General features: G+C 62.1%; 1 protein-coding gene across 3 annotated transcripts in view; it reads right to left on the reverse strand.

The window, feature by feature from the left end:
• Positions 1–767: 767 nt before the first annotated feature.
• Positions 768–13,728, reverse strand: part of CCDC85C (coiled-coil domain containing 85C) — a gene marked incomplete at both ends in the record, with an annotated part of 82,407 nt that continues 69,446 nt past the window's right edge. Inside the window, 4 exons of one of the 3 annotated variants that reach the window (XM_079700534.1) lie at positions 768–1,158; positions 4,918–5,016; positions 5,874–5,969; positions 10,708–10,815. In XM_079700534.1, the coding sequence (XP_079556660.1) occupies positions 1,126–1,158; positions 4,918–5,016; positions 5,874–5,969; positions 10,708–10,815 (336 nt within the window). Of the gene's footprint in view, positions 1,159–3,911; positions 4,002–4,917; positions 5,017–5,873; positions 5,970–10,707; positions 10,816–13,728 lie in introns of those variants that run through there. The other 2 variants (XM_079700533.1, XM_079700535.1) reach the window with 2 other exon arrangements.

The following is a 13,728-nucleotide window of genomic DNA, read 5'->3' on the forward strand; positions in this document are numbered from 1 at the left end:
AGTCAAGCTGTTGTCATTGCTGTCATTCCATGATGTTCTCTCCCATGACACCTGTAAGTCAATTGAACCACTTTTTTGATTTAGAGATACTTAATCCTTTGTGTTTAAGTTATTTTGAAGGGGTTAACTTGCTGGATGGCTCTAGTCTTTTTCCTCCAGGAAGAAGGGGAGAAATGTACTTGGAAGTAATGTATGTTTACATCAATGTGCAAATTCCTCTACATAGAGATATATTTTTTAAGTGTGAATGTGACAACGTACTGTGAATTCCATCTTGGTTACAAATGAGACTCCTTCAGTCAGTTACCCAAATAAAATCAGTTCTGAAATGACGCCTTTGTTTGTTACGGGCACGAGGTGGGGCCCCAAGCCTTAGCAGCCCCTGGGTTTGCAGCCCAGAAGCAGATCTTCTCCTTCTTGACCCTGGGGGCCAAGCAGCAGGCAGTGGAGGAACGCTGCCCAGGAGAGGCCTGGCCACCGGCCAGACCCAAGCCCCTCCCCGGGCAGTACCCACATGGGGCAGCCTCCCACATCCAGCGCCTACATGGGCTTTCTTGGGAGGAAGCAGTTGAGTTTCAAGCTGGTTTGGAACTGTCAGTGTCCCTCCATAGACAGGTTCCTGGGTTAGACCAGGGTTTGGATTTGAAATGCTTTGCATTTCTGGCCTAGGACTAGACAGAGGCCATGGAGCAGCAGTCAGCGGCCCCCGCCATCCACCCTGAGGGGCCCCATCACCCAAAACAAATGAGCACTGCGTACCCACCACGGAGGCTTGCAAAGAGCCTTTATTTATCTAGCGCAAAGTATACACTATCACAATCTTCTCTGTTACTCCTTTTACTAAAATAGTTCAAATCAATGTTTTTACCACACTATCAAAAAGTTCTAATTCTTTTTCTCTCCCCAGTTCAAAGTGGTTCAATAGAAGGTAGAAACGGGTACAGGAGTCCAGGGCTCCCAGCTCTGCCCAGAGCCGGGGAGGGAGCGGCCCCAGTACTCGGGCGGTCACATCCGACAGAAGGTAGATAGAGCGCGGCTGCCGGCCTGGGGACAGGGGCCAGGCGGTCCACCCATTCCCAGAGAGCAGCACAAGTACTTCCCCCACGTTATGAAAAATATACACCTCTACCGCTCTGCAGTCATGCATTTCCTTTGTTTCTAAAAAAAAAAAAAAAAAAAAAAAAAAAGTCAGTAGTATGTATTGTTTCCTCTCAAGTTTTCAAGAAAAAAAGAAAGGTCACTTTTTTCTCTTTAAACAACACTGATGTGTGGCTAATAACTTTTGGATAAAAATGTGCTCAGTGGATTCCGACTCCAGGATGGGCTTGGCCACCTGGGATGAGGCTGGAAGGGTGACATCCATCACAGTGGGAAAGGAAGCCACAGCACAGGTGTCACACGGGGCTTCGGGCGCTAGAATCAGCGTGTTCATGAAAGGACACCAGGTCCAGCAACACCCCACCACGAGCTCTCAGAGCTGAGGCGCCAGGGGGGAGGGTCGCCGGTGTCACCCTCTGCACGCTCCCTGCTCGTGGCAGAGCGGGGACTCACCCCGAGCTGGCCCCCGGGACCCTCCTCCCAGCCGTGGGCTCCCGCTGCAGCTGGGCCCCAGGCCGGCGTGGGGCGCGCAGAGGCACTGCAGGCTTTTCGACAGCTTATGTTAAGAGAGATGCCGTCACAGGTATGGTTCTGTCCTCAAAAGCCACTCCCATGCAGTGCTGGCTCCGGGACACAGGCAGGGGCAGGAAGGAGACGTCGGCACCGGCTGGTGCTGCCTCCGTGGCGGGCGGGAGGCTGCTTCTGGAGGGAACGCCTGACCCACTCCCCGGACGCCACTGCAGCACTAGGGGACAGGGTCACCTCCCTCTGGCAGGGAAAGGTCCCTTGGAGGCTGTTCTTCCCTGGGTCAGTTTGCAGGAGACCTGCAGTCACCAGGACACCTGACTTATTGCTTATTTTCAGTGGTGGCCAAGCCAGCCTGACCCAGACGTGACACACAGGTTCTCAGATGTGGCTCCCACCCAAGAGACCCAGACCCCCTCGAGCTGCTCCGTGGTTCTTTGGACTCCAAGACCCGGGAGGGGGCCTCTGCCCTCCAGCTGACTGCCCACCCGGGCAGGAGTCACCCAGAACATGACCAAGGATGTTCACCCAGCTCCAAGTGCACACCCCTAGTGACAGGGAACTCACCACGTGACCTAGGGACCAGCTCCTTCCAGAGAGCCCACAGCTTCCTGTAACACCCAGGGCAAGAGGACCGTGCCCGACGCCGCCACCGGCACCCATTCAGCACTCCTCGGGCACAGTGAGGGCCGCGGGCCTTTCCCCTGAGTGTCGACCCAAGGGTGCCGATGGCAGACAGGCGGTGGGGGCGGCTCAGAGTCCCCGCTGGGGAGAGGGACGGGGCAGCCTCGTCCGTCCCCTCACCTGCTCCCCATCCCTCGCGTGAGCCTCGGACGAGGCCTGTCCGATGCCAAGCCAGCCTCGGGCTCTTTGCTCGCCCGCACACAGAGCTCTAATGACCGCTGGAGTCCAGCGATGGGGGAGGAACTGCAGATGGCGGGTGGAGGGGGCTGGTTACAATAGCAGCCTGTCCCCGCCCTCCAGGCTCTGGGATCTCGTTTGTGATACGCCACTGATCACTTACCCTCTCGGGGCCTCACTGCCCTCGCACACAAACTTTAAAATTTACATGTCTCGCTTTACAGTTTATACACGATCCTTTTACACTGAAGGTCTTATTTGATCCCCAGAGCCCTGCAAGGAGGGCCTTAGGCTGCCCACTCTGCAGGGGAGGACGCTGAGGCTCAGGAAGGGAGGTGACCGTCCACCGAGGAGGCAGCAAGGCAGCGGAACTCAGCTGGGGCCTCCGCCCCTCCCAGCCCACCCACCAGCCGCCTCTCCAGCAGGAGGACCCCGTTGGCTGGCGTGCTGTGAGTGAGGACACAGGCTGACTAGAGCCGATGGCCTCGAACCTCTGAGCCCTCCTTTCCCGACCAGGGGCCCAGAGAGGCTGAGTGACTTGCTGAGGGTCACACAGGAAAATGAAAACCAGAGCCAAGCAGGGCTCCTCCCAAGGAGGGCAGAACTCCTTCACCTATGGCCACGCGACTCTGTCCACAGTGACCCAAGAGGGGGCCAAGCTCTGGGGGCAACCGTTCCTGAGCAGAGGCCCGGCCACAGCCCAGTGCCACCCATGCGGAGAGAGAGGCCCAGCCCAGAGGCTCCACACAGCCCATGATGCGAAGCACAGAAATGGAGGCGCCTTGGGCCCAGGGCAGGAGGGACCCAAAAGGATAGGGCACAGCCTAGGACAGGGTGAGGGGACACTGCAGAGTGTGTGGCCAGGGGTAGGGGCGTGAACTCTAAAAACAAGCAGAGCCGGCAGCGGGGAGGCTGGGCCCTGGGGCCAGAGGAAGGGCCGCGGGTGAGTTTCCTCCTCCACGACTCTGGGGACCCAGTACTTATGGAGCCAGTTTTCAGGCCACAGCAGGCGGGTCAGAAGTGGTGCCCCGTGCATCAGTCCAGCTGCCAGCGGCCTCTGTCCAGCACAGGTGGTAGCCGGGGATGGAGGTCTTGAGGTGCCCCTCCACCAAGGCTGGGCACAGCCTGGCACGGTTCCTGGGCTGGACATCTCTGAGCAGCCTCAGCCTCTCGCCAATGGAGCCCAGAGCCCGGGCCCCAGAGCAGGAACGAGGCTGTCCAGGCCGTTCTGCTGCGGGGAATAGTCTTCCCGGTTTGCTGGTGTGTGAGAGGTGGGAAATGGAGTCGCACCCCCGGCAGCCAGGCCACAGCAGGCAGCGTCCTATGTACAATTCACCACGGAAAAAGAAGACAGTGGCTCGGCGCGAGGGCCTGCCCACGTCTGGGGACCCCAGGCAGGGCCAGTCCACGTCCACAGAGGAACGGCCCTACAAAGGCCCTTTGAACTGGTTTCCAGACAGGTGCTGCCGGATGGAGGGCTTGGAGCTGGCGGCATCTCCCAGTTTTCTCCAGACCACCTGTGGGGAGGGGCGAGCTGTGAGTGGAGGGCCCGTCCCACGCCTGCCCAGGGGCCTGTGCGCACAGACTGCCCCATTGCTCTTCAGAATCACCTGCGTCCCGAGAGCCATGGGGCCTGGAGGGGACACGGAGGCCACGTGAGGCCCAGAGACCCTCAGCGTACGTCTTTGCACGTCCACCCTTCACAACCACACCTCCCACCCCGAGCAGGTCACATCTGGGGGCAGACTCGGCCTCGCGGCTGTCCAGTGGGGCCTACAGACCCAGGAGGCGGCAGAGGAGGGGGATTCGGGACACCCCACCCCAAGCGAGGCCCAGGTGCAGCCCCGTGATGCACCTTCCCTGCTGGCTCCCTCACGAGTCCAAGGGGACCATGCGTATTGGCCAGGCGGGTCGGGGGATGACGCTCTGCCTTCCCAAAGACCCAGAGAAGCCCAGCTTCCAAAAGCCAAGGCAGCTAGCTCCAGGGTGGAGGGTCCTGCAGAATGGAGCGATCCACCTGCAGCCCCGTGAGCAGCACCTGTGCGCTGGCAGCCAGCAGGGGCACCAGCATGCTGGGAGGCGGGGAGCCAGACAGACATCAGGGGACAGGGGCCAAGGGTCAGGATAAATGGGGCGAACAAGACCAGAGATCAGGGGCCCTGTTCTTGGGGAGCGAAGCGGGGAAGGAAAGAAGGAGGGGAAAGGAGAGAGAGGGAGGGGAGGAAAAGGAAAGGGGGAGGGGAGGGGAGAGGAGGGGAAGAGGGAAGGGAGGCGGGAGCGGGGAGGAAGTCAAGCGGACAAGGAGAGGCCGGGGCTCCCGAAGCCCCAGCACCTGCTCCCAGCCCCCCAGGTCACCGGCCCCTCCTGGGGGAGCACTGACCGCACAGGGCCCGCCCCCCCAGGTCACCCCGGCCCGGGCCCCAGGAGGCTCACGTTGCACATCTCTCGGACGATGGCCTTCTCCTTCTCACTCAGGTCCTCCTCGCAGCTGTCCTGGAGCTGCCGGTCCAGGTTCTCATGTACCTCTAGGACCTGCAGGGGACAGGGCCCAGGGTCAGGGGTGGAAGTCACCGGGCAGGCCTCAGGCAGGTCGCCCTGAGCCCCGGCTGCAAACGGGAGCCGTGGGGTCCCGGGCCGGAGGGGTGGTGTGCGGGGAACAGGGGCAGGGAGAGGCCTAAGGGCCCGGTCGTCCTTCCCCGCTTCGCGTCCTCTCCCCACAGGACAGCGACACCGAGGACGCCGCACGAGGGAGGCAGCACCCCGTGTCAGCACCGGGGGCAGAGCTGAAGACAGGTCACGCGGGAGCAGGGGGGACAGGTGGGGTGGGGACCACTGTCACACGGGGGGACTCACTCCGACCCCGGGCCCCCACTTGGGCCTCAGGGCGTCCCGGCTCACGCACGTCAGGGGTGTGTCCCGGTCACCGCCCGCACAGGCGCCAGTGTGCCGTGTCTGTGCAGCCGTGCCGGGCCTCACACCCGGGGGACCGTGTGCTGCGTCCGCGGCGCGCACACACGTGAAGGGACGGGGATGCCGTGGTGGGAGATGCACCGCAGGGCGCACCCGGACGCCCTGAGCAGGGCGCAGGAGGAGAGTGGGCCTGGGAGCCCTGAGCCTCGCCCCCCAACCCCCATCCCCGACCCTGGAGAGTGCCAGCCCTCCCCCACCTCCCCCAGGCCTCAGCTTCCCTGGCCGCTACCCAGCACCGCGGAATCCCCCCACCACGGTGCTCCAGGCAGCCACGGCCACCCAGAGACCAAAGTCCCTGCCCTGCCGCTCAGCTGCCCCCAGGCTCAGAGAGGGCAAAAGTGGGGTCCGAGGTCACAGGCTCCTGAAGTGCAGCAGGGGTCTGGGGGCCCCCGAGGGAGCGGCAGGGCCTGGGTCCTCACCTTCATGGCGTGTACGACAGCCTCGGGTTTCTGTCCCGCAGAGCTGTAGCCGCCCGAGGCGGGCAGGCACAGCTCGGGCACCGTGCAGGCCGGGCCCTGTGGGAAGGAAGTGCGTCTCAGCTCGCCCTGGCTGGCTCCCAGGTGGCAGCCACAGGTGTGCCAGCAGCTGGGAGAGGGCACTGCGTCTGCGGGGCCAGGGCCCAGGCGGGAGGAAACGGGGGTGGAGGTGACGGGGGAGAGGAGGCTGGACGTGAGGCGGGGGGCAGCATCGGGACTCCGCACACACATCCCGCAAGCTCCTCTAAACAGCCCGCGGGGAAGGTCTGCTGTCTGTTGTGCCGGTCACCTGGGACGATGCAAAGGACCTGGGCTCCAGCCCCAGGCGGCCTGCCTCCTAAGGCCCCCCTCCCTCCCCGGCCTCCACCCCCCAGGGCATTCCTGGGGCTTCCAGCCCTGACCCTCCCAGCTCTGTCGGGCCACCCAGGAAGAGTGCCACCTCATCCTGCCAGCACCCTAATTGGCAACCACGTGCCCACCACCCACATCAGCCTGGGGGGCCGGGAGACAGGCCGGGAGAGGAAGGGATCCACTGCCTGGCCCTCTGCCCGCCCGTGTCTGTCTGCCCGGCTTCTCGCCAGCTGGCCAGCTCCTTCTGGCCAGGTGTCCATGGGGCAGAAGGCAGGGCTTTGGGCTGGGGCTGCAGTGGGGACCCCGGCCCCAGAGCAAGGTCAAGAAGGGATCAGGGCCGCACAGAAGGAGCCCACACACAAGGAGACCGATGGAACCGCGGGGCGGCAGGAGCCGGGAGGTCAGAAGACGCTGGGAGGGGACCTGAGGGGAACCGGCAGATGCTGGAAGGCAGAGCTTAAACCCCAAGAACACCCCAGGGAGTGCGTGAGGGGGAGGAGACCCTGGCGTCCTTGGGCATCCTTCCTGTCTCTGAGTCTTGGTTTCCTTCTCCGTCGGTGGCCCCCGATGACCCCTCCAGAGACCAGGCCAACTCAGTGAGCTCGGCTGATGAGGCCATCGCCCTGGGACCCCACCCAGCCAGGCCACGCTGTGCGGGGACCCTCGGGGCCTGGAATCTTCCACCACCAGCAGCCACCCTCTGCCTTCTCCCCACCTGCCCGCGTGGCCCGGACCTGCTCCCAGGGCCTCGCAGGCTCACCCTGCTCTTGGCTCCAGGCAGAGGCCAGACCCCACAGCCTTAATGCCGGCAGAGCTGGGCTTGGGCAGGGTTCTCCAGGCAGGCCCGACCCACTCTGCACCTCGGTTTCCTTGTCTGCACAACAGCTAGGGTCCCTGTGTCCCAGGGTGTAAGGAGAGCCTGGGATGCTGTTTCCCTAACTCTGGCCCAGGCTGCCCGGTCTCTGGTTCCCGGCTGGGTGTGTCATGCGGGGGAACCAAAGCGGCTTCTGGGAGACAGGTGGGGGGCGGGTCACACACACATAGGTGCGCACCCTGAGGCAGAAGGCTGCCCTCCCCACTAAAGGCCAGCAGGGGGCGACCGCGCACAAGTACAGCCCAGGAAGGCGCCCGGCCCTGGGCTCCTCTGGCTTCAGGTCCTGTCTGCGCCTGGGGCTCCCCGACCGCCCGCACTGTAAGGGGGCCGATTCTGAAGCAAAGGCCAGGAGTGGGCGGGATAGGCCGTGCAATCCAACCCTTTCCTGGGCCACCCCACCGAGCAGACGGCAGGCGCTAATGAGAGCATAGCCACGGCATAGCAGCGGCATCCTGCGACTGAAGCCACCACCGGACAGCGGTCAGGACTGCGACCTTTAGAGCGTTTCCCAAACCCAGCTCACCCCTGCAGGCCTGCCATGGCGGGAGGACCACAGCCTGGAAAGCCCAGTGATGCCTCCCCCCGACTTCCTAAGAGCCCACTCGGGGCAGAGCAGCCCACGGAGTGCCGATGGCAACCCTCTGCGCAGACGCTGTCTTTCTATGCTCCCACTTTACAGATGAGGAAGGGGAGGCTGGGCCACAGAGCTAGTAAACCAGGGGGCTGAGCCTCCAACCCGGGTCTGTGGGACTCCAGCGCTGGAGCCAGAAGCGGGGAGATGCCCCCAAGAGCACTGAACACAGGCGTCCACTCACGTGCCTGTGCAGGGGTGTTCAGAGAAGCACGAGTCACAACAGGCAGAAAATGGAAACAAACCCATGCGCAGCAACTGATGAACGCTACACAAAATGTGGGCTACCCACACAACTGTTGGACATAAAATTCTGTCCAAATTTATGTGGACAATAAAATTTGACAATAAAAAGCCATGAAGGTCTGACACATGCTACAATGTGGATGAATCTCAGAAACGTGGTGCTACGTGAAAGAAGCCAGTCACAAAGAATGGCATATTTTATGATTCCGGTTTATATGAAATATCCAGAAAAGGCAAACGTGGAGAGGCAGAAAGTAGATTCGTGGTTGCCAAGGGGCTGGGGGCGGGGCGCTGCGGGGAGGGATTGCTAAGGAGCACGGGGTTTCTTTCCAGGGTGATGGAAATGTCCTGCTGTGATGACTGCACAAATCTGTGAAGGTTCTAAAATCCACTGCAATGGACACTTAAAAATAGTCAACTGACCGAAAAAGAGGAGGGAAACCAGTTTCCCGAGGGAGCTGTCAAAAGCCTCCTCCTCTGAGACCCTGATGGGTACAAACTCCGTTGCTCGCTCCACTGACAGGCAGTGGGTGGGAGAAGTGGGTAGGGATGGGGTCGGGGAGGGTGGGGACATCCAGCTGGGCAGGGAGGAGGTGTCCCCACCCCACAGGGTCACCTGCTTCACCCCGGGATTCTCTGACACGTGGACATGCAGGTAGCCTTCCAGAAGATGTGCCCACACCTAGCTATGGAAGAGACGAGGCCCCCGGCAGCATCAGAGCACAGGGGGTCCCCCCACACACACCTCCTCTCCCTGTGGACCCACGGGCCCAGCAAGGGCTCAGCGCCCTATAAACACCCCAAGAGGCCTGGCCTCTGAGCTTCCGCCTCAGCTCCGGCCCCTCTACTGCCTCCTCAGCAGCCTTTGTGGCTGCCCCTCCCACAAGACACCATCACCCTCTCCGTCCGCCCCGGGAACCTGCCCGCAGCCTCGTGCTGCACGCTGGCCCCTGGCCTCCAAGCCCAGCTTGGCCTGGTGCTGGCACGCACTAGCCGTGTGACCCTGGCAAACCGTCCCGTCCCACCCCACCCCACCCCGGTGGGCTTCAGCTTCCTTCCCTCCAAAGAGGGTGACAACCCACGGCATGCAGGCAGCCTAAAGAAGGCACAGGGAGCCCCTCCTAAGGCCTCCTCCAGGAAGCCTTCCGGAAGACTCATGCCCTCCCCTAGCATTAAGCAGCCCTGTCGAGGCCTCAGGGGCTCAGCCTAGGGGAGTGAGCTCCCTCTGCTCCCGTCTGCACGTCCTAGGAGCCAGCCAGGCTTGCACAGCACTTTACAGTTTGCAGCTCACCAAGAAGCCTTCAGTGCCCAGTACCGTTAGCTGTTAGGATTCCCACAGTCAATCAGAATGAACAGAGGGCAGAGGGTATGAAGGGCTGGGGGAGCCACTCCTGTGGGGGCAACGCTGGGCTTTTCAGAGCCCTTCCTCGTGGAGCCTCATTCAGCCACGGGGCTCCTGGATAAATATTTGGATTATCTGTCATCAGCAGGCTTTGCTGCCTGCACAGCGTCAGCAGCTACATTCCTGCAGAAGGTGCGAGGGCCTCAGAAGAGAAACAGCAGAGCTCTCGGCCAGCAGCCAGTGGCAGCATCAGCCTGCTCCTGCCAGCGCAGAGGCCCAAGGAGGAACCCTGGGGCTGCCCTTGCCGGCCGGGATGGAAAGGAGACAGCCGGGCTGGGACTCTGGGGGAGAGTCCAGGCCCACCTTGCAAGTGACCTCAGGCCAGCTCGGTTTCTCATCTGTTCCGTGGGGACTTCTCATCAAGTCCCTGCCTTGCTGCAGGGCTTCTGTGTGTGGAGAGCGCCCAGCACGGCCCTGCATGTAGCAGATGCTCAATAAACGTCTACAGAGCTCACGCGAACGCGTGCTTCTTGGGAGGTGGTTTTTGCACATTCACAGATTTGTGCAGTCATCCAACAACATTTTCATCACCTCCTCCCGCCTCCTGCCAGGCCCTGGCAACCACTGATGTACTCTCTGCTTCTGTAGATCTGTGTATTCTGAATACAAGAATACATCCCTCAGTCACAGAGGGATGACGGGTACATTCACCCACAGGGAGCGGTCCTGAGCCGGGATGCACATCCCAGGGGGCGGGCTGCACACTGCCCTCCCTGTCCCAGCCAGGGCAGGTCAGAGCCCAGGCGGGAAGCCAGGATCACCTTGGAGGCGCCCTGGTGATAACAGAAGCCCACGGTCATAAACTTGAGCAAAGTCTGGGGTAGTCGCCCTCACGTACACACAGGGCAGCCACTCCCTGCTGTGTCCAAGGAGTGACACAGGCGGACGAGTTGCACAGAGAGACGGCGTCTGGGCCTCATGGCCTCTGCCCCAGCCTGCACTGCCAGCAACGGTATCCCAAGTTGGGCCTCCACCTCTCACCACCACGCCGGGCCCTTACAAGGTTCTAAGGGTCGAGGGTGGAGGGTCAAGGGTCGGGAGCCCAGGCGCCGTCCTGGGAGGGCGGAGGCATGAGGAAGGCCACTCCGGACCTGAGCCCAAGCCTTGCCCTGGAAGCAGCTCAGGCAGAAGCTGAGGATCCCAATCCCAGCTCAGCCGTGGACCATCCTCGTGCCCTGGGCAGGTCACCAGCCGGTCTGAGCCTCACCCCTCCACTTCCGGAGGTGGGCGGTCCACATGGGAACAGTGGGGCTCTTGGGGGAGGGACACTTACATTCTGCAGGGCATCCTGGTAGGAGGGCGGCAGGCTGGAGAGCTGGGACTCCGAGTGGTACGGGGAGAAGCCCTTCCGCAGCGTCCGGAACTCTCCGGAGCCTGCCTGCTGCGTGAGAGAGAAGGGGAGAGGGGTTAGACGTGAGGGGCGAGGGGCTGGGCTGAGGATGCTCCCGTCAGGTCCTCGGGCCGCTGGACGAGACACGCCCGCCCGGTCCAGGCGGGGCTCCCTCCGTGGGTTCCCTCCGCTCCGCTCCTCCCACCTGCCTGGAGGCCCGGCCTGTGCGTCCTCCCTCCGCCCCACCCCCCCCCACCCCCCCCCAGTTTATCTGTCCTCACTGCCACCGTCATCAGTAGCCGTCGACATCAAGAGTCATCAAGCGACATCAAGAGTCAGAGCCACGAGGCCAGGGGCTTCGTTTCGCTCCCTGCTGTGTATTTTACAAACGTTTGTTGAATGGCTGAATAAACAGGTGAGTGAACGGGGGCGTGGCTCGCCCCGCCCCGCCCACCTCGTTCCTCCGCTCCAGCATCCTACACTCGGGTCCCCGAATGGCCTGGGGAACGGCCTCTGCAGCCCCTGGGGCCCACGTCCTCCGGGAAGTCCTCCCGCCTCCACGGGGCTGGGGCTGCCCAAGGGGTGAGCCTGCACAGCGCTCTGACACGCTGCCCGTGAGCCTCCGCCGTCAGAAAGAAGCTCGTGAGTGCGAGCCCCGGGCCTCACCCTCTGTATCCACAGGTACCAGCGCAGCCGGGCTCACGACTAATGGATGCTCAGGGCACGCTCGGAAGGAGGGGGGAAGCAGGAGTGAATGAATGAATCAGTGAATGAATGAACAAGCACGTATTTGGCCTCAGGTGGTTCCCCTCGGGGCAAAGCAGAGGCCCCCAGAAGCTGGGGCTGGACCCAGAGAGGGGGAGGACCCAGGGGTCACGCTCAATCCTGCGGAGGTCCCCTGGTCCCGCTGAGCAGAAACCTTGGCCTCTGGACCCTCTGCATCACACAACCCTGGGGTGGTGCTTCTGACCCCAACACCCTCTTCTGCTTCAAAGGAACTGCGGAAACACTTCTGGGCAGATAAAATGCAGCGGAACGTCCCATAAATCAGCAGCAGGCTGTTGAGTTGCCCAAACAAACCCTTGGAGGGGCAGAGGCCAGGGCTGGGGGAGCAAGACGGGGCGGGCGGCAGCCACTCCTGGGGGCCCCCCTCCTCCTCTTCAGCACTCCCCTGCTCTGCCCCGGGGGCCCCCCGCACACACCCAGCTTCCCCCAGCCCCGCCAGCCGCTGGACCCAGGCCCCCATTTCTCACGGGACCTCCAGCCTCATCAACTCCCTGGGTTCTGCCTTCCCGCCCCCATCAGACCCAGGTCAGACGCCCCAGGTCTCAAGCGCTTGGGCACACACAGCAGTGCCCTGTAAGTATCTGTAGGGCAGGAGTGGAGGCGGCCCGGGGGAACAGGAGAAAGGCAGTCACTCCCCCTCATTACCCCACTCCCATCCCATCCCCACCCCAGGAGAGCAGAGATCAGCCGCCTAGCTAAGAACTGTTCCCGTGTCCTAGGGAGGACCGGAGTGTGGCCAAGGTCACCAAGGGACACAGAGGGGAGAGAAGTGGGGTCCCGAGTTGCAGCAGGGTCTTACCAGGGGACCTCGGTCACAGTCCTCTATCTTAAAGTGGGACTGTCACACACCGACCAACTCCTGTTTGGGTTAACCTGAGGCGTTAGAGTCCGAGGCAGACTGACCCTCCCTGGCCTAGCCAGGGGTCTATCTGAGCCCAGCCTCTGCCACCGGGCACCAACAAGAAAGAGACCACCACCCCTCGCCCAGCACTCATTCACCCTCCCCTGGGGATCCCCCCTTCAGGGCACCCCTGCCTCCCTGGGGATCTCACCCCCAGCTCCATTTATAGGCAAAAATCCCAAAACCAATTATTTTCCTGGCCAGGTCTCTGTGACAGTTACAAAATCTTCTCCAGTGGAAAAGCGCATTCTCAACTCAACACGCTGAATGTCCACCCCTGGGGCCGCAGGCCTCTCACTGGGGCCCCGACACAATTCTGCAGGCACATCCCCACCTGCCTGGCGAGAGAAAGTCAAGGGACCAGGTGTAAGGCCCGGCTGGACGGACACGGACACACACACACACACACACACACACACACACACACACACACATGGATTTGACCACAGGGCCAGACATTGGAGCCACTGCTCCCTCCCGTCGGCCCCTGGGACCAGGACAGCGGGTGCTGCCCTGTCCTTACCCGCACCCCGTCTAGATTCTGCTCTGGGCTAAGTCTCCCCCTCCTCCACAGCGTCTCTGATCCCGGACCAAATGGGTTCAGAAGCCGCCCACGTGCTGCTACTGAAAACACAGGTCTGTGTGTCTCCTCCCTCCCTGCAGATAATCCCCTGGGGAGCAGGTGTGTGTGCAAGAGGGTGGGGAGTTTTTACTTAGCAGCATGCAATGCCCACCCCTGCCTTCGGCGATGTGTCCGTAACTGTTTGCGAGCCCACAGCACTTTATGAGTAAAAAGCCACAAAGCCGGCGGGGAGGATGCTGGGGCAATGCAGCTAATGACGCATCGACGTGAAGAAACATGATTGCACTTAAACCCAAATTAAAATTGCTGCCATTTGCCTCTTGGTGCCCTGGAAGATGAAATCCCCAGGGTTTCACCACCGAGGTGGAGCGAAGCTGAAGTGGCCTTCTGGGGCGGCGGGGCGGGCAGGACACGGGGCGCACCACTGCTCCCCAGGAGAGGACTGCCCTGCCCCGTCAGGCCCCCTAACGGGGTCCCTCGGGACACAGGGAAGCGGATCTGACACACAGAGCAGGCGCTGGAACAGGGTTGCCCGGATCCTTAAAAGGGAAGGAAACGATCCAGCACTGCAGCTACAGCAACAGCCGCTTCCACCCCGCCCTGTCCCCCACGAAAAAGCAGCACAAGAGTTCTGGACCAGCGGGGAGAGACCCAGGAGGCTGCAGAACCACCCATCCCACTGTTAAGGGCACCC

The sequence above is a fragment of the Hyperoodon ampullatus genome (genome assembly GCF_949752795.1).
Source record: "Hyperoodon ampullatus genome assembly, chromosome: 3".
In the NCBI taxonomy this organism is placed as follows: Eukaryota; Metazoa; Chordata; class Mammalia; order Artiodactyla; family Ziphiidae; genus Hyperoodon; species Hyperoodon ampullatus.